A 24,676-nucleotide genomic window follows, 5' to 3' on the forward strand; every position below is an offset into this window, starting at 1 on the left:
ATACACTGCTGATAGGAATGTAAAATGGTGTAGCTATTTTGCAAAACAGTTTGGCTATTCCTCAGAAGGTTAAGCATAGAATTACCATAAGACCAAGCAATCCACTCTGAGGTATTTGTCAAAGATAAATGAAAACATACATTCACCCAAGAACTGATACATGAATGCTTTATAGCAGCATTATTTTTATTTTATTTATGTATTTTTAGATTTTTATTTATTCATTCATGTGAGACACACAGAAAGAGGCAGAGACATAGGCAGAGGGAGAAACAGGTTCCCTGCAGGAAGCCCGATGTGGGACTCGATCCCAGGACCTCAGGATCACGACCTGAGCCAAAGGCAGATGCTCGACCACTGACCCACCCAGGTGCTCTATAAGCAGCATTATTTATGATAGGTAAGAAGTAAGAACAACCCCGGGGTGCCTGAGTGGCTCTGTTGGCTGAGCATCCAACTCCTGGTTTCGACTCAGGTTGTGATCTCATGGTCCTGGAATCAAGCCCTCTGTTGGGCTCCCTGTTCAGCAGGGAGTCTGCTTTCCCCCTCTGCCCCTCTTCTGGTCATGTTCTCTCTCTCAAATAAATAAATAAAATCTAAAAATAGTACAAAATGAGGTACCTTCACACAATGGAATATTATTCAACAATAAAAGGAAGGAAATACTGCTGCGCATTGTACATGGATGAACCTTGAAAATAATGTGTTGAGTGAAAGAAGTCAGCCATATGATTTTATTTATGTGAAATGTGCAGAATAGGCAAAACTATGGAGAAAATACATTAGTGGTTGCTTTAGTTTGGCAGGGGATAGTGAGGACTGGGTTTGGGGAGCAGTGGCAATCTGGGTACACTGTGTTATTTTAAAGGTATTATTTTTAAGTAATTTCTACACCCAACATGAGGCTCGAACTCACAACTCTGAAATCAAGAGTCACATGCTCTAGTGGCTAAGCAAGCCAGGTACTTGGGAAATTTTATTTATTTATTTATTTATTTAGAGAGGGAGGAAGTGAGAGAGAGAGAGAGAGAGATAAAGAGAGAGGGGGAGAGAGAAAGGGGGGCAGAGGGAGAGAGAATCTTTTTTTTTAAACTGTATTTTCTTTTTAAATTTTATTTATTTATTTATTCATGAGAGACACACACACAGAGAGAGAGAGAGTCAGAGACACAGGCAGAGGGAGAAGCAGGCTCCAGGCAGGGAGCTTGATGACATGGGACTCAATCCTGGGTCTCCAGGATCAGGCCCTGGGCTGCAGGCAGCGCTAAACCGCTGAGCCACCCGGGGTGCCTGAGAGAGAGAGAGACAGAATCTTAAGCAGGCTCCAGGCTCAGTGCAGAGCCCTATGCAGGGCTCGATCTCACCACCCTGAAATCATGACCTGAGCTGAAATCAAGAGTAGGATTCTTGACCTACTGAGACACCCAGGATCCCCTTGATTGAGAAATTTTAAACAAAGTATGACAATGTGATGTGGGACTGCAGGGAAACAGTTCCACACTGATGGTGGAAATAAAGACATAGAGTTTCTGAGGAAGGCAGTTTGGTGATGTCTATCAAATTTATACAGGCACACCTTTTGCCCCTGCATAGGGCTGCCTGTGCCTCGACCATCTACCTCTAAATAGATGTTTTTTGTTTTAAAGATTTTATTTGTTTATTCATGAGACACACACACACACACACACACACACACAGGCAGAGACACAGGCAGAGGGAGAAGCAGGCTCCATGCAGGAGCCCGATGTGGGACTTGATCCTGGGTCTCCAGGATCAGGCCCTGGGCTGAAGGCGGTGCTAAAGTGCTGAGCCACCTGGGCTGCCCTAAATAGATGTTTTACGGAAGAGGCCTTCAGTATTTAAGCTCTTGTGAGGTTGGGTTTTCCAGTGTATGAGATCAAATGAGTCATAACTGATAATCCTGGCCAAGCTACCTCAAGGAATTTATTCTAAAGGTTGTCTGATATGTGTGCTTTAGCAGTAGGATGCAACCACTTAAATGTCCATGAAAAGGAAAGTGGTTAAATACATGATGATCCCCTCATCCACTCCCCATAGGGAGTGCAGTGTGGCTTCCCACAGGAACCAGGGTGCTCTCTATGTGCCAATGTTCAATGATCTCTGAGACACTTTGTTAAGTTCCCTGTGTAGGAAATGTTACCATTTGTGTGAAAAGTCTTAAAAAATACACCCTTGTAAAGAGACAGACAATTTCTGGACAGATGTGTAGAAATCGCTAACACTGGATCCCCTTTTGGTGGGAACTGTGTGGGGGGCGGCTGGGGTAAAAGACTCACTTTTCACCACATACCCTTTATATATCTTTACCTATTCAAAAGTGATAAACAGAATAAAGGATGCAGTACGAGGAAGATGGTTCTGGGAATAAGAACCTTTCCTTCACATTCACTACTACCAGGATTGTGAGCTGCCTCCAGATGCACAGCTTCCCCAGAACACCAGGGAAGCTGGGATGTACAGTCTTGCCACCCAAGAGCTGGGTTACAGTCCTGGAGACACTGGATTCTAACTTGCTGTGTGTCTTTAGGCTGGTCACTTCCCCACTCTGAACCTCAGCTGGACCACCTGACAACCTAAGGACCTTCCAAATCCCAGGCTCTGCTCTGGCAGGTGGGCCATTCCGAGGTTCACCACACAGCCACTAGATGGCGTGCTGCCCCTGCTGCTGAGAGATGCCATGGCTGAGGCCCACCCCAGTTTTTAAGAACAATCAAGTCACCTGAGAGAATTCTCACGTCAAAAGCAAACCCCCATGTTGAGGATCATAGGGTGAGTGATTCAGAGAGATGCAGAATGACAAAACAGAAGGCCTGAGGGCTCAGGTGGGGGAGATAGTCAACTGTCCTCAACCAGGATGTTGGGGGCCAGGGCCAGGGAGAGTGGGGATGGTGGTACTGGCTAAAGGGGGGTGATGGGACCCCAGTCCTGGCTTGAGGTTTCAGACTTCCTGTCTGTTCAGGAACATCTTGGCGGAGGCAGGGAGCCTTGAAGTGAAATCAATGATGGGCAGGTCTGTTGACCTGTCTGAGCCTCTGTTTCCCATCTGTAAAATGGGAATAATAGTAATAATCATAGCTACCCCTATAGGGCTGGTGTGGCAAATAAAATAATATGTGCAGTTCTCTTAGTAGTCTCTGCCCTTGACACGTCGGAAGGGTAAGTGTAGCTGTCATGTGGAGGAGCTTCTACAAGGGATACCCTCTCCTAGGGATTGATGTCTGTCTCCTGGAGCCCATATGAGAGGTGGGAGGGCTTCTCTGAGGAAGGAGGTCCTCCGTTTGAGGCAGCAGTCTTCCAGAATGATTTTACAGAAGGAGCTAATCATTGCTGGGCTCCGAAGGCATTCCCTAGCTATCCAATGTAGACGTTTCCCAGATTTTACTTTTTATGGGGCCGTGAGAGGAAAGTATTGCATATCTTTGCTTAAAAGTGGTTCTGTTTAAATGTTGTAAAATGTAAACGCTATGGAATAAGAAGGGAGGATGGCCTTTTTAAGAAGTTTTTGGCCAAAGCCAGCATTTGAAACTGCTGGAAATCAGTAGGGCCGTTAATGTGCAATTTTGAGCGACTCTGGGGAAATGACCTTTTTCCCCTCCCCCGCAGCAGAGCTGGGCTTTAGCGGGCAGTGGGTGGGCAAGAAAACGTGTCAGGGGGTGACAGTCTTCTCCTGGCTGCAAAGTCACAGTACAGGAGGGGCCTCCTGACTCCTCGCCCCAGAGGAGCATCTCCCCACCCTCTGTGCCTGAGGAGGGGGCATCCTTTCTGCCACACAAAAGGGGCTCTTTGCTCACCGCATGAGGTTGTCCCTCCTGTAAGAGGCTTGTTTTCCTTTCCCCCAGGAAGGCATCCCTGCTTGCTTTAGGCCTCAGAGGGTAGAGTAGAAACTGGTGTTCCCTGTTTCAACAGAGAGAGACCCAAGGAGTGGCAGATCCTAGGCTTTTTTCGCTTTCTTTCTTCAAAAGGGTGTTCCAGAACAGCCCTGTTAGGATGTAGATTCCTAGGTGGTTTACCTAGAGGTTCTCAAAGGGCAGGTCTGGTGAGTTGGTCTTGGCAGGCCTTGACAGTTGCCCCAGCACTGTCTGATGAGAGGAGTCTTATGTGAGGGGTCCTGGAGCAGGGCCTGGAGGGTGGTACAGAGTGATCCAGAAGCATGCGCTGGGGAGAGCCAGTTGAAGGACCAGAGAGGCCCAATCTCAGGGATGCTGCCTGAGTAGGCTATTCTATCCCAAAGCAAAGAGTGGCCCAGTAGCCCAGGCTGAGGGCAATGAAGTAGAGGGGGATGAACACTGTATTTTCACTCTGGGCTCTGCTCCTTCGTACCTGTGTGAACTTGGGCAAGTCATTCAACCTCCCTGAGCCTTGACCTCATCTGTAAAATGGGGAGAGTGAGTTCTGTCTTGCATGGTGCTGGCATCTGGTAGGTACTCAACAGTGGCATTTGATCTCTTTGCTGTAATAGATCATTTTGACTTGGCTCATGGGTCCCTGGGGCAGGCTTCAGAGTGTCTGCTTGTGCTATGGGAATAGGGGACATGGTTGGCTAAGCCTGTGCCCCTCAGAACTCTGCCCATACACATCCTTCCCCTTCCAAGGACCCCCCACCCCAGGCCAACCTGGCCCAGCTCCTCCCCAACTCAGTCTCTCAGCAGAGCAGCTGGAAGTGTAGATTCCCATGACCACTTCCTTCTTATTGCCTCAGTTTTCTGATGAGTGAAATGAGGCAGGTTAAGATGCCTTTGGGGTTCCTTCCAGCTCTGGCCAAACCTGTGCAATGATTAGTCCTGCACTATGCTAGCTGAGGCAGGTGAAGGCGAGACACTTCGCAGCCCTGCTGTCCATGCACGCTGGGGCCCTCGCTGCCTCCATGCAACCCTCAGTGCAGCCTCAGTGATATGGGACAGTGTCTGGGTGCCAGGGTTACATTTCTGACCCTGAACTGACAGGAAGAAAGGGGACAAGCACTCTCCATGACTGTTAAAACCAAGGAGGCCTTTCAACTAGAGTCTGGCTCTGCTACTTCCCTTGTATGACTTTGGACATTTTATTTCAGCTTTCTACATTGAGGCTCCTGACTCACAAATGGTGGGGGGCAGAATCAGGTGGCCCCTTGGGAGCCTTTCAGTACTGGCAGACCCACACGGCTGGGCAGCTTGCTCTGAACCTGAGCTGTAAAGTTTCCCCATGAAGATCCATTTGGGCCTCATTGTTTCTGTGTGTGGAAGTGAAAGCTCCTGCTTCCCAGGTGTTTTAGCCATGGGACTTTGGATAAGTCCACCGACCTAGCTGAAGCATGGGGCCTTCACGGAGGGTGGGCACGATTTTAGCTGCTTCATAGGTTCAGGAAGCAGATTAAAGGGTTAACTGTAAAGTGGAGGGCTGGGTTTGGTAGATTACAAGGCCCATTTTAACACCTCAGAGCAGGGTGGAATGAAGGCAACTGATTTTTTTTTTTAAGATTTATTTATTTATTTGAGAGAGAGAAAGAGAGCAAGAACACACGAGCGCAGGGGGAGGACAGAAGGAGAGGGAGAAGCGGGCTCCCCACTGACCAGGGAGCCTGACTCAGGGCTTGATCTCAGGACCCTGGGTGGATGCTTAACCAACTGAGCCATCCAATTGCCCTTGATATTCCCTTTTGGTGCTTGAAGAGGGAATAATATGACAGCAGTATGGTTCAGGGAGAACACTGGCCCCAATATTTGGAGAACCTATTCAATTGCCTATCCCTACTCCCAGCCCAAAGCTGGCTCTGAGAGCATGGTGCCCATTGAGGAGGGACCTGGCTTTCCTGAGTTTCCTCAACGTTGGTGGCAGAGGAGCCAGGTGGACTTGTGGCGCTCACCCCTCCTGTCCTCAGCAGACTACTGCAGGCCTTTGCTCCTCCTCCCTGTCCTCGAGGCAGGGCTCTGGGGCTGCTGCTGCCAGGGGTTGATCTGTGGGCTGGAAGCTCCTGTGAAACGTGAGGCCAAGGAGAGCCAGGGAGATTCTATCACAGGGTTTTAAAAATCTTCTCCCTTCTGGGCTGTGCTAAAGGCCCTCCTTGGCCTCCCTGGCAGGCATTGGAGGGGCGGTGAGTAGCTTGTTTTTGGCTCTGGAAGCAGCAGCTGAGCATCCCAGGCCCCTCAGCTCTTGGAGCAGGGACTGCTGTGTGCTCCCTGGCACTCCTCTGTCTAGGCTGTATGGAGAGGGAGCCCGCCCCCCTCCCCCTTCCAGGGAGCAGGTGCATCCATCAGCCTGCACTTTGCCACCAGGTTTATTTTCTGGAAACTCTGAATCACATGCATTGTTCTCCTGTTCTGAAACTTCCCCTGCCTCCCTGTTGCCTATCTGTTAATATAGCCATTCCTCCTGGCCTGGTGGATGCCTCCAATGTCTTCTATTCTCCTCCTCCCTTTCCTCCTTCCCTCTGTCCCACACTTGCACACCATCTTTTGATGCCCGTGATGATCTAGAGAGGTAACCATGAAGGAGACAGAAACAGAGCTACTCTTGTCAGCCCCATTCCTTTCCCAAGGCAGCCCTGGGCTCTTCCCATTGTTCTGGATCCTTCTGAGAGCATTCCTTGTCTGAGCCCAGATTAAGCTCCTGTCTCTGAAGTGTTCTTGCCTCTAGCGACATCCCAGCATTCCTCCAAGGCTTGGTCAGGACCAGCTCTTCCCCTCACCCACCTTCTTTCCAGCCTTGGAGTTCCCTCCATTTCAGCCGGCACTCAGTCTGCATGCCTTCACCCTGACTTTCAGCTCTTTCTGCAAAGCTTGGTCAGGCATGAGACCACACTTGTAGTGGGTGGGTGGGAATGGACCTTGTCCAGGTCTCTCCTGGGGACCTAGGTCCTAGCATTGGAGCAGAACGTGGGGGTCCACGTGGGGCCAGAGTTGGACTCATCCAGGAGTGTAGTTCGCTGTCCTGAGGAGCCTGAGGGGTCGCTTTGCATCAGGATTTGAAGTGCTTCTTGGTCATCTTCATCTATAGGGAAGCCGTTAGCCTATAAGGGAAATACTGAGGGAGTGTGGCATTAAAGTTCTCATGTATTCAGCCTGGTGGCCTCATAAACTCAGGAGAGGGGGTCGAGTCATAGGAAGGGGCTGGGAGTAAAAAACCTGAAGGGGTGGTCACTAGGCCCATCATGTCAGAGCATCAGACAGCATGCTCTAAAGTTGCTTCTAGAACACAGTGTGGCACCAGGTGGAGTGTGTGGGGACTCTCCTTATTGGGGTAGAGCCTGTGGTCTGAGCAACAGGATGGATTGCCTCTGAGGCCACTGCTGTAGAAAAAAAAGCCACCCCTGGTCCCCATCTTGAGTGGCTCCAGTTCCAAATGGCAAGTGGCAGGAGGACTGGGATTCATGATGCTTTGTCTGTCATCCTGGTTTGGGGGCTGGCCCAGGAGCTGAGGAGGTAAATGGTGACCATTCCACAGTGGCTTAGGTGGCATGAGACCCCTCAGGACTCCTAGAAGGAGCCAAGAGGGTGATTAAAAAGCTAAGAAAAGCCAAAGAAATACTGTTTCATGGATTCAGGGGGCTTTTCATTTACCCCCAGGCTTCTGGGGCCTGGGAGACCCTATTTCATTAGTCAGAGGTGCAAAGTTTCAGGTTACTCTCCTACCCTGTGGAACTTTCTGGATGTTGCTTGTGTAGCGACACTGCCTCGGGGCTCGTGGTTGTTTGTTACATCCATATACCATGGGGGGATCTGGCTTGGCGTGACACTCATGATAGTGTGCTTATAGCTGTTTTGGTTTGGGGTGGGCAGAAGTTGACCAGAAGCATCAGTGGCTTCCTTCCTGATCCTCTGGTGAGAAGACTTATGCCCCCAGCCCAGCCACCAGAACACAAAGTAGGTTGGGTAGTAGTGCTTAAGTCGCCTGGGTCGGCTGTGTTCAATGCCCTAGCAGCTTGTCTTTTTATAAACATTTTTTCTGAGAGAACATGGATATGTAATTGACTGCATATATTTAAAATACAATATTGAATAAATTTCAACATGTGTATATTCCTGTGAAACCACTGGCAGAGTGAAAATAGTGAATGTACCCATCACCCCCAACCTTCTCTTGGGCCCCTTTTTAATGCCCCTCCTGGTGCTACCCTCTCTCTGGTCATCATTGATCTGCTCTCCATCCTACTGGATTAGTTTGCACTTTCCAGAGCTTTATACGAATGGACTCGCACAGCGCGGCCTCTTTTTTGTCTGATGACTTGTGTGTGACCCGCCCATGCCGCACGTAGCGCTGGTTGTCCCTCTGTGTTTCTCAGTAGCAAGTCCATGGATAGACTCAGTTGGTTTATCCAGTTACCTGCTGGTGCGTGTTTGGGTTGTTTCTGGTGTTTGGCTGTTGCAAATATAGCTCTGCAGCATGTGTTGATGTGGAAGGAGCACTCAGCAGGGAGCCTACAGGCTGGCTCTGTCGCCTGTTCACTGCATACATGTTCCCTCTCCTATCTGAGCCTCAGTGTTGGTTTCTGCTTCATCAGGAGGACACATATTTCCTAAGGTCCCTTCAGCTCTGATGGCTGACTGTCTTCCTGTTTCCGCATGGTTGGAGCACCCCATGGTCCAGCCTGCCCTGCTGCGCTCATGGCCCGTGAGGGCCTAGTCAGGACCTGGATGCTCCGGGCACCTCACTGCCCGAACCTCCCCCTGGAGCCGGAGGGGAAGGTCTCGTTGCTCAGCAGCTGCAGGGGCTTAGGCTAAGGACTGTGGCATTTGGAGGGACTCGGACTCGTGCTTGAACCCCCTGCAATGCTTGCCCAGGCTCTGCCTGAGTACTCCCAGGGACAGGACCCTGCTTCCTCATGTGGCGGCCTCACCCACCACTGCGGACAGCCGGCCCTCTGATTCTATCGGCTCCTGGGGAGGAGGTGGACAGGGTGGGGTGAAGCCGGGTCTGTCCCGCTCCTTCCCCGGCTGCCTGGCCTCCCTCCCTGCTCCCAGCAGCCTCAGCAGTGCCCTACTTAGACCCCAGGGAGGGGTCTGCCCATCTGTTCACCGTCATGGGCCGGAGGGGGCGGGGCAGCAGCAGATTCATGTCGCGTGCATGGTGCCAAATCTGGAAGATTAATCCCAAATCACTCAGGTCTTGGGAACAATGGAGTGGTTTCCCTGCAGCCTGATGTCACCCCTGCCACCTGCTACTCCCTCCTGGTGGGTCAGGAAGCACTGTGCCCAGGCTTGCCCTGCCTTCCAGAGGCTGCTGAAGTAGTAACAGGGTCCCCAGTCACTGGGAGGCGAAGTGGGAAGGCGAATTAACAAAGAGGCACAACTAGCTGGGTGTGGAAGGTGGAGCCACACAGTGTTGGGGTCAAACCCCAGTTCTGCAAATTACTGGTTGGTTGGGTGACCTTAGGCAAGGGATTTGACTGCCTTCGCCTCCTCTCTTCACCCAGGCGATGGAGACAGTTGTGCCTACTTCCCCCAGGTTGTGATGAGGCTCTGGTCTCACACGTAGCCTAGCTCCTGACACATGCTTAATAAATAGTCTTTTCTCCACCCATCTCAGCCCCAAATGACCTAAGGGCTCTGGAAATCTGGCAGTTTCCTGTGGCAGATCTCAACTCTTGGGGCCACCTGATGGCTCTAGTGACTGGCCTCCCCTCAGGATCAGACCGATTGCCTGAGGGAGGGGTTGAGTCTGAGCTGGAAAGTGAGTGGGAAGGGCAGTGCTCAGCTCAGGAGCTGGGAGTGGGAGTGGACTTGGCAGAAAGCACAGCAGAATGAAGAAGCCGAAAGGGGTGGTGGTGAGGATGAGGTGAAGTCTGAGCCAGGCGAAGAAGCACCTGCTATTTTCAGCAAGTTCAAATCCCCTGCCCAGATCAATGACATCCCGGGACTCAGGAACTGTGCTAATGTGACTGGAGCCCAGCCACCTGTGAGCTTTTATTCAACAATTATAGAGCACAGATAAAAGGAAAGGGTAAGTAGCCAGAGCCAGTAACAGTTCACCAAGAACATGCTGTAATAAATGTCACCCTGAATTAAGGGTCCTCTATTTTGTGCTGTCCTCTTTGATATTTTCATCAAAGGCTTGAATAATGGCACCAAAGGCAGGATTATCAAATCTGCGGGTGACATGGAGCTGGGAGAGACTGGGTATAGATTTAATAGTGGAACCTGGCTTCAACACCTGGAACACCATCAAAAGCCTGGAACAAACCAGATATGATCTAGTAGCACTAAGTCAGTGAGATCGTGCCCTGACATTGAAAAGAGCAACTGCTCAGCTTCTGACAGGAGAGGTCTGGCTCTCAATGTACATAAAAGGCACTGACTTTTTTCTCTTACCTGGATTTTGCTACCAGAATACCCGGGCAAGGACAAAGAGATGTTCTCAATCCTCCCTGGGTTGGATCAATAAGCAGGAGAGCAGAGAGAGGAGGAAGGATCACTTTAGCTGTGAGTTGTCAGCTTGAGGGAAGAATGCTGTGGTTCTCTCCCAAAAGCTGGCCAAGTGGGGGCAGTGGGCTCCTGGGAATCACTCCCACAGATTACACGACAGGGGAAGATGGCATCTGCTTCCCAACTTGGGTGTCTACGTCAGATATGAACTTGCTGCTCCACCCTCTGCCTGTTTGAACAAGGGTAAAGAATACTGGGGAGAGTGGCAGGGCTCACTGGAGGCTGTCTGCACTCTTGCCACCTGGCATGGTCAGGATGTGTGAGTGTCCTGTGAGTCAAGTTGACACTGGAAGGTTGGAGGGCACCTTTGCATTTTTCATAGCATTCCACATAAGAGCATTAGCTGTGGGGCCAGAGGAAGCTGTGAGGGGACCCCCCCAAAAGGGCTGGAGCTGTAGGGAAACTGGGTTGCCCTCTGTGGAACAGGCCAGTGAAGAGGCTCCTGTATGTTTTCCAAAAACCCCACACAGGGCCCTGGAGAGCCAGTACTTGGAGCTAGGGCACAGGGAGGGCTTTGCTTGTCTTTTTAGCCCTCGTAGGCAGCCCAAATGCAGAGTAGCCAGAAATAGAGGGTGATGGAGAGGGATAAGAACAGGACTCCTTCCCTCTCCAGGTCCCTCTGGAGCAGGGACGATATTAGTAGTAAAATGGATTTGAGATTAAAGTCTTTGACTGAACTGAGAGACTGGATTTCTTTATACCAAGAATGACCACAAAGCTTTGGGATTGACCCCAGCTGTTACTTAAGAGCCAGGAATGGGGGACTCAACCTAGTGTTGCTAAGGGCCACAAAGGGAGGGAGAAAAAAGCCATTTTTTCCTTGTGGCCTACCAGGTTCATACAGTACAATAACCCTGTTGTGGGAGCCTGAGAGCCATAGGGCTTTTAGCTATCAAACCTTGCTCCAGTAGCACCACTTCCCATTCTGTGACAGGAGGTCAAGGGTTCCAGGGATCACTCAATGTCACAGTAACAAGCAAGCTCTTCATCTCTTCCTTCTGCCATCTTCACTGTGTCCACGATGTCTTCTCTCGTGGTCACAAGATGGCTGCCACGGTTCTGGGCATCACACATAGACCTGGCAAGGTCCAGTCAAAGTAGACTGGCATTTCTTCCACAGTGGTTTCTTTCAGGAGGAGGGAAGCCCTTCTACCCCAGCAGACTTCCTTGAAGAGCCCATTATCCAGAATTGAACCCATTCAGACTTACTCCAATCTTTGGAAAGATACCGGAGGTCACCATGATTGGCTTAGTCTCTGGAAATGAAGTTGGGAAAGGGTGAGCACCTGAGGAATGTCAGTCCTCTGCTATCAAGGTGGAAAGTCGCAAGGATGATTTTTGATTAGGTAACCAATAATGTCTGCCACAATGGTTCACATGACAAACTCCAGGGCAGGTGTGGTGGGCCGCAAGCTCTGCGTGAGCCTGTAAGTCAGATGCACTCTTAGGCTGTATTAATAAGAGAGTAGCATCCAGAGTGAGGGAGGGAATGGTCTTAGTGTCTCTGTGGTGGCTGGACCACATATGGTGTGCCAAGGCCCAAGGGGAGGAGTAAGCTGAAGCTCTTACAGAGCAGGGAGTTGGATGGGTAGGGTGGGGGATCTAATTGCACTGTGGGAAGTATGGATGAAAGAATAGGGTGTTTAACCTGGAGAAGACTAGGAGGTACCTTTCCATGTGGGGAGCCATCCTGAATCCTTTAGTGAAATGCCCACAACAGAGAAAACTACATCATGTGGTTCTAGAGAGCACAGCCAGACCTGGAAGCAGTTCTTATCTCCGTAGAAGGAAGGCATTCATGGTCATTAGAGCTGTTGCTCAATGAATGGCAGAGCTGCCTCATAGGGTGAGGGTCCTGTAAATGGAGGCTGTATGACCTGCTGGGAAGACATTGAGGTGATTCTTGCTTTGGGAAGGAGGCTCGATTACATGTCTCCCAGGCATGGAGGTGCAGGAGAAAGGGCTTGAGCTTAAGAGTCAGAGGGTCCTGGATGGGCTTTGCCACTTACTAGCTCTGTGACCTTGGGTGAATCACTTACCCTCTCTGAGTCTCATCTTTCTCATCTACCATACTACCCTGCCTCACACAGTGGTTGTAGGATCTGTAAAGTCTATGGTACATAGTAGATGCTCAAGAATGAATGGACTGTTAATTGTCTGGTGTTTCCTTTACCTTTGAAAGAAGCTGGCAAGGACACCAGCTGTACAGTACCCTCAGTAGCCAAAAGTGTCCTTTGAGCCTTTTCTACCCTAGATGAGGCAGAAAGAGAGTTTTTACTACAAAAATGAGGATAGAGCCCAACAAAGCCCAGGTCAGGCTTCCTGTCCCAGAAGCACCTGTGGTCTCCCCAGTGGGACCTGGGCACTCTGGAAGGATAGTGCCTCTCCAACCCTGATGATGGCTCCCAAGCAGGCCAGGGATGTGGGCCTTCATCCTGCCACTCTGATCCAGTGGTCAGACCAGAATATTCTGTGGCTGGGGATGACCTGGTCACATGCTCCCTCTTTAGGAAACAAGAACTGTTGGAAGAGTGTTGTTTTGGGAATTTGGCCTGGGTCAAAGCACGACCTTTCCCCCAGGAATCTTTGGCCCTTTCATCTGAAGGACAGGGGTTGTGGGCTGGACATTCTGCTTCTCTTGGTCCCAAGTCTAGGGCTCCGGGCAGAGGTTGCCCAGGATACATGGTGAAGTGGATAAAGTGTTCATGACAGCCCTGTGTCCTGTTAATGGGTTCTGTGAACCACGTCCACCTGAGGGGGTGGGGGGGGACCCTCCTCATGGGCACAGCATGGTAAGCTATGTGGGACACTCTGTTGGGACTGAGCAGCAGCCCTGGTCCAGCACATCGGTGGCCAAGGACGTGTCCCAGTGGTGGGCGTGGCTCTCAGATATACATTGGTGACCTCACTGTCAAACTGTCCTGGCTTTCAGGACCTTGGGTCTTTCTGAGCTTTAGTTCTGACATCTGTAAAATGGGGATGTTAATCCTTACCTAAATCACAGAGTTTTCCAATGAGCAGATGAGATAAAGTGAGAGAGCTTTGTAAATGGAAAATACCATAATGTGGGGAGTTCATGGCCAGAGATCACTGACGCCAATTCCATCATAGCCACTGGCCTAAGGGGGTGGCACCACACACAAAACCCTCCCCTGATGCCGGAAGCCTGAGGAGCAAGGGTCTCCTGGTATTTGTCCAGATGTGCATGTGGGAAATTTCCAGCATCAGAATGACTCAACCTCAGAGATTAGCAGCTTTCATCTGGGCCCCTACTCTGTGTGTGTGTGTGTGTGTGTGTGTGTGTGTGTGTAGAGGAGTGGAAAGTGAGCCTATTTGGATACTAATCCTGGCTACGTCATTATCTTGTTTTACGACCTTGAGCATCTCACTTCCTCTCTGTGAGCCAAAATTTCTTCCTCTGAAAAAGGAGCTGGGCCAAGGATCCAGGAGAGAGAGAGAGAGAGAGAGAGAGTACTTCTTTGCAATCTTCCAAAGGTGGTGGCAGTCCCCAAGGCTATTGTTCCAACATTATTGCCACCTGGACAAGAGGAAGGGACTGTGTCCACTGTAGACCTCTTCTTTGGGGGTGTCCTTGGGAAATGGAGTCTCTCAACCTTCAAACCTGAACCCAGCTCTGGGAGTCCGAAGGGGCTCCACTTTATGCTTCTTAGTGGAGATGGCCAGATGTGTTCTGGGTGGAAAGGCTGGTGTAGCCAACATGAGCAGTTGCTCTTTCCTCCGGTAATATGCCTGTCCTATAGAAGTCTTCCCTTGACCCTGGCTTTCTGAGATGAGTTGTGGGGTTACTGGTGGGCTTGGCGGGGGGCAATACTGAGCCTGTAAAAAGAGCTAAATGGTCTTGAGTGGGAGTTGGGAGGATCTCAGGTAGACAGGATTTCTTAGCTCCATCAGAATCCGCCATCTTTGGAGGGTGACATTTTTTAGGTTTATAGTATTCCCTCTCACCAAGATTCTGAATTAGAAACGACACGTTCTGAACAGCTCTGTGACTTCTGCCGAACCTTCCCTGAAACCATGGACCACGCTGGTGAAAGAACACAGCGGGGTGAGTGAGAGCACATGCTGGGGGGCCATTGGGCCTGGGCTCAGATCTCAGCTCTGCCACCGATCCACAGCTTGATCTTGGCAAGTGAGCTGCTCCAGGCCTTGGTTTGAGTGGACCCATGATTGAGAATGACATACGTATTTTGCAAAGGTCATGGTCTTCAGTTATAGAAAGACTTATAAGCTAAACTCCTTTTAGAATTTCTTGAGGGGGCAGGACCAGCCGCTCTATGAGGCAGAGATTTTACTAGATCGGCATGTCCCAAAGCGTGCTCCGTGGAACACCGGGTGTGCGGAGATGACATGCAGAGGGTCTGCGGCTATGAGCGAGTTTGGGCAGAGCTGGGTTATGTACAGGTAAACAGCTGTGTTGGCTGCAGGGCTTTCCCCAACCTTTACTAAGCCCAGATAGCTCAGGAAGCTCCAAGAGTGAGTGAAGCGCTCAGTGTTTCCTTAGAATCATTTGCCTGTGGAACTCTTCTCCCACAAGGCATACCACAGGACACATTTTGGGAAGAGTTGTCATTGCACGCCTCTTTCTCTCTGGGCTCCCAGGAAGATTCTGCCTCTATCTGAAGCTTACACAGAGTAACCACATCAGCGGGGATCTTGGTATATTTATACCCCACATCCACTCTGCGGTGCTGGTTTTCTATTTTTGTTTTGCTGTACATATATTTTTTAGTGCAGGATGCCTCAGATGCTGTGTGGAAGCAAGGAGGGTGGAGATGGCATCCTGTGGAGATAAAGAGCCCGCAGTAGTTCTCCAGATAGTTCTGAGTCCTTAGGAGCTGGAGGCAGGGGCTGGGGTGCAGTTCATCACCGCCATCATTCTGATCACCCCTCGGGACACTGGGGTGAATGTAGCCCCTTGGGGATTCCTTCCAGTTCTGATTATTTTGTCCCCAGTGAGGAATAAAGGAGGGCAGGTGTCAGATATGTATGTCATACAAGAGCTGCTTAAGAAAGTAAAAGCAACCTTGCACTGGTCACTGCTGACCTCAGAAATGACGTCATTTCTATTGCTGCATTTAGCTTTGCTAAGAAGACAGAGAGAGCCGGGCCATGGGCAGGAAGCCCTGGCTTGTGACGAGGTGGTCTTAGGTATGGGTGAGCCAATTGGGAATGAACGTCCCAGCCTGCCATGGCCACCCTCAGAGCTGTGGGCCAGCAAGGAGCACGTCCCAGGAGCCTGCCTGCAGGGGCAAGGAGCAGCCAGGAGCACTGTCACATGGAGATGGCTGGGTCCTGCCTCCTGGGAGAGGGGTCTTTCTTTGAACTCTGAACCCCCAATAAATAGATCTCTCCCTGTTTATTTCAAGTAATCCAAGTGTGTAGATGGGGGGCCTTGGAGAAGTTGCTCCTACCAACCCCCCAGCTCCCTATTTCCCTGGAGCATTTCAATCTGCGGGGAGCAAACCAGAGAAATCAATTTAGTGGGTTGTGATCAGCATTTGATAACATGAACTAGGATAGAAAGTATTAGAATGCTTTGGTGGTGATAGTGGGGGTTAAGTGTTATTTCATGAAAGATAGATAGGCAGAAAGGCATGCGGATAGATCGAAATGGGGTTGTGGTGGATAAGGTGTTACTATAGGTTGTACCCAGTGACATCTGGGAGCCTCTGGCACCAGCTGGGAGGGTGCATCTGCTCCCTGGGTCTGTCCTGGGGACTGGGGCCCCAGTTCCAACGGAGTTGTCCCTCCACACCCAGAGAGAAATATACCCTGAAGACAGAGGCTTGTGATGTGTCTTCCTTTGAAAAAGACATTTTTGTGTCAATCAGACCACTGATGCCTGGGAGTCCCCACTGGTAGAGAAGGGAATCCCCATTCTGGCAGACAAGGAGGTGTCATTGTCAGCTGGGGTGTGTCCAGTCAGACTCTGCAGGCTGCACGAGGAGGCGGAATGCTAGATTTGGAATTTTCAGTTCTGGTTCTAATCCTGGGTCTGCCACTCACTGCTGTGTGACTTAGGGAATGTGACTTGCCCCCTCTGGATTTCTGTGTACTCACATACGAGGGGAGGACTGGACCAGGTGAGTTCTCTTCTAAGGTCTTATCTTGCTCCTATAGTTGTTCCAGGATGGCACTGAGAAAATCTGGGTCTTGGAGGAAATTACAAAGGGGATGCCAGTGTTGCTCCCAGATTGCTTCCTATCACTCCTGAGGCAAGGGGTTTGGTCAGCCTGAGGCCGATCAGCTAGGTGTGTCCATAGACCTTGGTGGTGGCAGGGGGATGGCCGCTCCCTGGCAGTGCCAAGGGTATACGATAAAGAGGCAGCTGAGCCTGAGCCTGGTCTCCATAGACAGCATTTATTAGACGCCATTCTCAGTGTGAAGACAGATAGCAGGAGGGGAGGAAGGGAGGCCGTGGCAGCCATAGCCTTTGGGGTCCAGGGGCTGCCCGGGGTGGGGCGTGGGCGTGGGGGCATGTCACCCACATGTATTGCATATTCTGTGGCAGTGTGCCCAGGCATAAGGCATTGGGGAAGCAGAAAGGCTGCCTGCAGTGGGAGGGCGTGAGGGGGGGAAGCAACATCGGCCTTCCAGCTCCCTGGGAAAGACCCAGCTAGAGACCGAGCAGTCTGCCATGCTCTACTGAGGACTGTTTGGCCTCCTTCCTCACCATCTCCCGGCAACTTTGGTTGTGGCTCCCTCGGGACTGACGGGACAGGACCCCTCGAGGGCAGGGTCACACACAGGACAGAGGTAGCCAGCACTGCCCCCCAGCCCCACACATAAACACAGAGGGCACCCCTGGGTCCCGGGCCCTCTTCTCCTTGGCACCTGGGCAGCCAGCTCCTCCACACCGAGACAGGACTGACACACAGGCCAGACGTCTTGTCTTTCAGGGGTTCCCAGAGGCTGGAGCACACAGCTGGGGTGCAGCCGAGGCTGAGCACCCTCTGGGTCCCCCACCCCAGCTTCTCTGAATACCAGGACTGGCCTTGCTCAGCAGTGGTAGGGCGCTGACATGGGCACAACACAGGAAGGCAGTCTTGAGTGGGGAAAGGCCCCTCACCCGCCCCTCGATGCTGCCCTGAGACAGTTCCAGCTCCAGCTGTGGATCCCAACAGTGGAGTCTAGGGTCTCACCTCCATCTGCTGCTCTGTGTCAGGGTTTCTGGTTGCAGGTGGGGTTGGCAGCGGGCACATCAGATCCAAACTCCCTACCTGGGAGGGGCGTCCCTTGCTGCAGCCTTAATTTATCTCCAGCTACCTGGGACCCAGGCACCATCACTGGCTGTAGAGCCAGGGATAATGTCCCAGTAGGATATGCTTGACAGTTCTCTAGCTCATTCTACCCAATTCCCAACCCCCTAGAGCCCCAGCCAGGAGCCTGGCTTTCTTCCATGAGCCTCAGCCCTGCTTCCTTGTTTGTGAGCAGGCAGTCCAGAGACTGAGGGGTCCTGCCCACCTCAGGGTCCCATCCAGAGCCCCTGGCTCCCTGCCAAGTGGTGTGGATGCTGAGCCCCAACAATGGCTCAGTCCTGGGGTCTGCCTCTGGTTTAAGCCCCCGTGGCTCACACAGTGCCTGGGTGTGCAGGGCAGGAGCTCTGCTTTCAACAGTGGGCAGAGGAGTCAGAAGGAAAGGGCGCTGAGGCTTAGAACAAGCAGCCTGTGCCTTTTGCTATCTGCGTCACCTCGGGCAACTCACTTCCCCTGCCTGGGAGTCAGTGTCATCTGTAAAACGGGGCTGAGAACTCCTGCCCTGGTGACCTAACCGGGGCATTGTGAGAATCAAGCGAATGAATAGTCAGGACAGGGTTTTCAGAGGCTAAACTCATTCCACAGATTTAAGAGTTGGTTGTTGTCAGCAGTGGCCGGGGATGGCAAGTATGAAGTTTTCTGTTCAATTCTAAGGGCAGTGTCTGAGGCTGGAGTTCTCTCACCCCTATGTGGGCTGGAGGCCAGTAAACTCTCACTTACCACTAGACCACCCTGCAGCCTGGAGGGCCACTACCTCCCCCTCGCTCCCCTGTCCCTCCTGCAGCCTGCCCCGTCCTTGTTTCAGTCGGCCTGCCTTCTGGGGACTAGCTCTAGGGACTGCTGGCTTTCCACTTTCTCCATAACTGCGAAGCCATGCAAAACAACACAAAAGGTAGTGGGAGATTGGGAGACACAGCTGGGGATGGGGAAGGGGAGTGGGGCTGAGTGGGGGTGACCTGAACAAAGACACCTTGGCTTTTGGAGCCTCGGGAAGGTGGGAGACCTGGCAGGACAGAGGTATAAATAGAGATGCAAACTTACACGGAACACGAAGTTCCCTCCGGATGGAGGAGGAGGGTGGGGGTGGTCTGGGTACCAGCAGGGCCTCTGAGAACTGGGGAGCTCCTTCGATTTCCAGAGGGACGGGAGGCTCCCAGCTGCTGCCTTCCCTCCCCCACCCCCACCCCCCGAATTTCACATTTCTCGGAATTTGCAGGGCACGGATGTCCTGAGACATCCTCAGAGCCCGGGCTCCTGCCGGCTGGTGCACGAGCAGGCACAGTTGGAGATGGGGGGGGTCAGGGGAGGGGTGAGGAGGGGCGTGGGGGGAGCCCCGAGGGGCCTCCTCCAGGACCCCTGGGGCTCCTCGGGCAGGAGCGCCCCCTCCCCCGCCCCGCCTGCACCCCCAGGCGCTCCAGGCCCCGCAGGGGCGTTCACACGGAGCTCCTGCGCTTCATGAGGCCGCGGAAGGTGGACAGGCTGTGCAGGCCCGTGGACACGGAGCTGATGGCCGAGCGCTGCGCCCCGCTGCACAGGCAGCGGTGCGAGGGCGTGTCGCTGTAGCGGCCGCCCCCTCCCGGCGACGAGTGGCTCTGCTCGACGCACGTGTCGGACGTGGAGAGGTCCCGCGGGATGATCATGGGGATGGAGTACTGCAGCTTCTCGCGGCTCTTGTACCAGAGGCACGAGCACATGGACTGGAAGTGCAGCACCTCGGCGTACACGTTGCGGAAGCCGCCGCCGCCCGCCGCCGCCGTGGACGAGGCGGTGTCCGTGGTGTGCGCGCTGCCTCCCGCGCCCCCGCCGCCAACGCCGCCCGCGCCCGCGCCCGCGCCGCCCCCGCCCGCCTGCCCGTTGCGCGTGAGCAGCGCGCGGTGCTCGGCGTCGCGCTTCTCGTCCTCGGCGTTCATGGTCATGAAGCGCAGCACCACGAGGTTGAGGAAGGCGCCGATGACCGTGAGGCCCGTGAGGATGTACACGAAGCTGAAGGCCACGTACTGCGGCTGCGTCTGCAGCGCCTGGTCCTTCTGCAGCGCCACGTAGTCGCCGAAGCCGATGGTGGTGAGCGTGATGAAGCAGTAGTAGTAGGCCTGGAAGAAGGTCCAGTGCTCGTAGTAGGAGAAGGCGGCGGCGCCGATGCACAGCGTGCTGATGCACGAGAAGAAGCCGATGAGCACCATGTTGGCCATGGACACGTCGGCGCGCCGCATGCCCAGCCCCCTCTTGGCGCGGTGCAGCAAGTACTTCACGAAGGTGTTGATGCGCTCGCCCAGGCTCTGGAACATGACGAGCGTGAGCGGGATGCCCAGAAGCGCGTAGAACATGCAGAACACCTTGCCGCCGTCGGTGCTGGGCGCTGCGTGGCCATAGCCTGGGGGAAGGCGGGGGAAGAGGAGAGAAAGCACGCACTGTGGGGCCGCTCTTCCAGAAACCCTGCCCCCTTCCCCCGAGATCTCTGCCCTCCACCTCCCCCAGCTTGGCAGATTCGGGCCTCTCCTTCCAGCCGACACTAACGGGTGCATCCTTGACCCCCCACACCGTGCCAGTTCCTTGTTGATGCTCTTGGTCGACTCCATAGGGTAGGTGGGAAGGAAAGGAGGAAACTGGGAGGGTTAAGCGATTTTTCCAAGGTCCCACCGTTTGGAAGTAGACCAACCTCACCTGCGTGTGACCTGGAGTCTGTTTGGCTACAAAGACCTAACTTTGCTAAATCTAGAGAAGAAGCTGACTCATAATGCCGTGGGAACTTCGTCCAGAGGTAGCAGAGATAGTGTGAAGGGTACTGGCAGGTCATCTGGGAGACCTGGGTTCTAGTTCACTGTCTGGGGGCTTTGGACCTGTTCCTTGTCCTCTCTGGACCTCAGTTGCCTTGCTGTAAGGGGTGGGGGTGGACATCCCATGATTCACTGTGGAGGGAAGGACACTGAAGCATGCATGGATGGCTCCTTGATGACTCCCCTGCTGCCAGCCAAAGCTTATGAGGGTAGTTGGCAACTGGGGCCCTCCAGTCTCCCTGAGGCAGCTGGCCTACTAGTGTCAGGGGAGAAAGGAGACATTGCCTCTCTGCCAGCTGGATGAATGGTGCTCCAGGGTCTTCACTGGCCCCAGTCTGGAGCCCTGAGGTCATCTTCTGTGCCTGGTCCTGAAGTAGAGTCTGTCCTCATGGAGAGGTGGCTTTGCCCCTGGTAAAGCAGAGACTTTGCCTGTCCTTCCAGGTGTTTCTATCACCAGCCAGACAAAACCAACCCCTGTCTCCTCCACACTGCCCCCAGCCTTCACTAAGCAGGGAGCTGGGCAGAGGAAAAGCTTCCCTCTGAACCAGCCATGAAATGGCCTTAGGTCAGGAGTTGTGCCTGGAGACCTGGAGGGGAAAAGACCCTGGCTAGGAACTCAGAAGCCCTAAGCACACATTCTGGCCCTGTCACTAGGGGCTGTGTGACCTTGGGCAAATTACTCCCCCCCCCCCCCTCTTCCCCCTCAGAGCATGTTTCCTCATTTGTAAAATGAGGTCTGCTGGTCCTGGTCTTGCTTTTTCCACTGGGCTGTTAAGATATTTATTACTTTTATTAGTAGGATTATTATAATAAAATAATGCTGGTTGGCAGGATTTCCAATTTCCTCCTAAGTCTTATCAAAATGTAACCAAAAGCTTCTTTTTCCATGCAGCTGTCCAGGATTCCTCACTGGAAATGATCTTCTCTGCTTTGAGTGGCACTGAGAATGTTCAGCTTTTGAACTCCAGGGACAGTATTACCACCATCCCTGCTCTATCCCCTAGGTCCCCCAACCACATATGTACAGCTAACCACTGGCTTGGGGTGAAAGGGTGGGCACTGCAGCACCTTGTCATGTTTCTGTCAAGCTTCCCCTCCCCGTTGCCAGCCACACCTGTGGAGTATGCCCAAAACATGTGGATGGCAAGGTAGGGCACCATGTACTTTGGTGTCTATTCTGAATTAGAATCCTGACTCTGCCATGGACTGCTTTATTTTCGTTTTTAAAAACAAAACATGTGAGCCTCAGTTTCCACATGTGTAAAATGGGGCTAGTAAGTAGAAAGCCTGTCTCACAGGGCTTTTGGGGAGAAATAAATGAGATAATGTGTATAATGCACTTAGCCCACTTAGCCTAGAGTCTGGTACATATCAAATGCTCAATAATGGCTCACTATGATTAGTAATGAATGAAGTGCCAGATCTCCCTCACATTTCCAGGCTGGGGGTGGGGGCGCAGTTCAGTTCCAGTCAAGCTGGCATCTCTATCAGCCCAAGGCCATTTGAATCTTAAAGCTCAGGAAGATCTGGGGACAGCTGTTTGGAGTGTGTGAGGCTGTGGGATGCCCTTAGAATGGACTCCCCTGCCCCCCACCAGGGCACCTAGTTGGTTGACTGTGTCACTCTGTGCCAGGGGCCTGGATAGCTGAGCTCTTGAGCTGCCATGCCTGCCTGGCCTGTCTGTGTCCCAGCAGGGTGAGAACAGATTGTGCCCGCCAGCTCGGCCAAGGCAGCCAGACCACAACTCACCTCGACAGCTGGGCAGGCCTGAGCCAGAGCTACATCTTATCCTGTCCTTCCCTGTCCCCCAGGCCAGCACTGCCCTGGGTGTGGGGGAGGGCATGGCACTGTGGATGGGGCTGGACATTGATTGGGTAGCATGGGCCCAGCCCCAGCTTGACCACATGCTGGCTGTGTGACCTTGGGTGAATCCATTCCCTTTCTGGACCTCTTTTGCCTTGTCTTCACTCTGGGGGGTTGAACTGCAGCTGTTAATACCCAGCCTGTTGGGTGCGGGGATGGGGTAAATGGGTGACAGGCATTAAGGAGGGCACATGATGAGAGGAACACTGGGCATTATACTTATGTTGGCCAATTGAATTTAAATTTAAAAAAATATATAAAAAATACCCAGCCTGGTTGCCCAACACAGCTGCCATCAGGAGTAAAGGAGAGACTGGTTGTGCAAATACTTCAGAACCTGTGGAGCTCGTGATGAAGCAGCGGTGATGGGATCTCACAGGGAAAAGGCTGCCTGAGAGTGTGGTCTGGGGGTAGGGCAACCTCTGTGGGGTCAATGGTAAGGACCCCCCCTCTCACAACCACCACCACCACCTTGCCCTGTGCTCATTCAGAGGCTCTGACTTCTCTGGGACCCATCGTTATTTAGGAAAACCCAGTGTCTGCTGGCCTGGCAGCACTGTGGCTGCCCACAAAGCCCCCAGCTGCAGACAGGCCATCCCTGGTCTAAATACAGCCCATGTCCCAGCAGACGTGAGGCCACCTTCTTCCCCTGGGCCTGTCTGCACCCTCCTGGCCTCTGCTGGCTCAGGTCCGGAGGGCCTTTGTGTTTTCCCCAGCTCCCAGCCAGAGGCAACAACTCCTTCCTCTGCCTGCCTTCTATTGGTGTTCAAAGCAGTGGCACAACCAGGCCTACCCAAAGGCTTTTATCAAGCCAGAGCCTCATGCCCCGCTCTATGCACTGTCCTGTCCAGGGTGGCCCCAGCCTGGATGAACCTCACCCTTGGGGTCAGATGCCTCCTGCTGCCCACCCTTCCTCCCTCCCTCCCATGGGCTGAAGCTTAAGGTCTTATCCTTCAGATACATTTTAGACTTTAATCCCGAAAAACTTCCACAAGGCCATGATTATGACTATCTCTGTTTTATAGCTGAAAAAGGCTGGAGAGGCCTTGTGAGTTGGCCAAGGCCTCTAGGACTTTCTGACTCATCGCTCATTCCGATGCCTCAGAGCCGATTCATCACCCAGGAAGGGTGAGCAGGATGGGAAACTGAGACCCTGAGAGGAGTGCCATCCACTTGGAGCCTCATCCTTGGGCACTGCCCGGAGCCAGATGTGGCTCAAGTGGCAGCAAGAGCGCCATGCCCAGGGAACCAGATGCTTCTCCGAGTACCTGGCCCAGAGTAGGCGTGCCCTTGTCCCCTCATCTGTTCCCTTGTCACTGGGTGAAAGGGCAAGGGAGCTGTGAGGACCTGCTGACGTGGGCTCCCAGCTGGGAGGAGTGCCAGCTAGGGTGGAGCCACTCCCGGGGGGCCCTGGAACTTCTGGGAAGTAACTGGGAGTTTGGCAAGGCCTGTCTGCCTGCCAGCAGGCCCGCCGCCTGCCGGGTCCTTGCCCACGTCAGGCGTGGGTTTACGAGAGAGGGGGCAGAAGGTTGTCCCCACCTCCTTGCCGTCCAGCTCTGCAAGTCTTTGGGCTAGGGGCTCCCTCAGTCCTTGTGTATCGCTGACACACACAGAAGCTGTGCTCTGGGGCTGATTCCCCGAGGACCTTCCCTCACAGGCCTGATGGACTGACCAGCCACAACTCACACCTCGACCATGAGACTCTAGCCACTCCCTCTCAGAATACTGGCCCGGGCAGTCACTGCCCCTCATTCTCCCAGCCACCCTTCCTGAATCCACCAGACTCATGGGTTCTCAGAGCCAGAGAAGTGCTTAGTGATCCTCTGACCCAATCCTTACATGGTACAGATGAGGAAATAGAGGCCCAGAGAAGGAGAGGGAGCTGTTCAAGATCATACAGTGAATGGCAGCGCAAGGACTATATCCCAGGGTCCTCAGTTCTAAACTCAATGCTCTGCCCTCTGCTCTCTGGCTCAGTGTGACCAAGGTTGACTTGTTCATTCAACAAGGCCCCAGCAGCCCCCGCTTGTGAGCAGCTCAGCTAAGAGATGGTCCTGGAACCTGTCTGGAGGCATAGAATTCACCTGAGGAAGCCAGGTGGCTGGACATATAAATTAATTATGTGGTCTGACATAAATATTAATTATGGATATTTGGGGCAGCAGGAAAAATGAGAGTGGGGCACGAAGCCTCCAGGCCTCAGTTGCTCTGTTTTCTTCCTGATAATCACCAAGGAGCTCAGAAACTGGCCAAAGCTGTCTTCTTGGGAGAGGCAGAGGGTGAGGGGTTGGAACCCCCACTCCCTTATTGGATTTTCTCTTCCTGTGGCCTACTTCCTTCTAGT

At 52.8% G+C, this 24,676-nt stretch overlaps 1 protein-coding gene across 1 annotated transcript in view; it reads right to left on the minus strand.

The window, feature by feature from the left end:
* Nucleotides 1–18,992: 18,992 nt before the first annotated feature.
* The window catches only part of KCNK3 (potassium two pore domain channel subfamily K member 3), a 36,230-nt gene continuing 30,546 nt past the window's right edge, over nucleotides 18,993–24,676 (minus strand). Inside the window, exon 2 of the mRNA XM_025983955.2 lies at nucleotides 18,993–20,066. Coding sequence (XP_025839740.2) covers nucleotides 19,129–20,066 — 938 coding nt within the window. The 3' untranslated portion in view covers nucleotides 18,993–19,128. The remainder of the gene's footprint in view (nucleotides 20,067–24,676) is intronic.

Source organism: Vulpes vulpes, chromosome 8 (genome assembly GCF_048418805.1).
Source record: "Vulpes vulpes isolate BD-2025 chromosome 8, VulVul3, whole genome shotgun sequence".
NCBI classification, from domain to species: Eukaryota; Metazoa; Chordata; class Mammalia; order Carnivora; family Canidae; genus Vulpes; species Vulpes vulpes.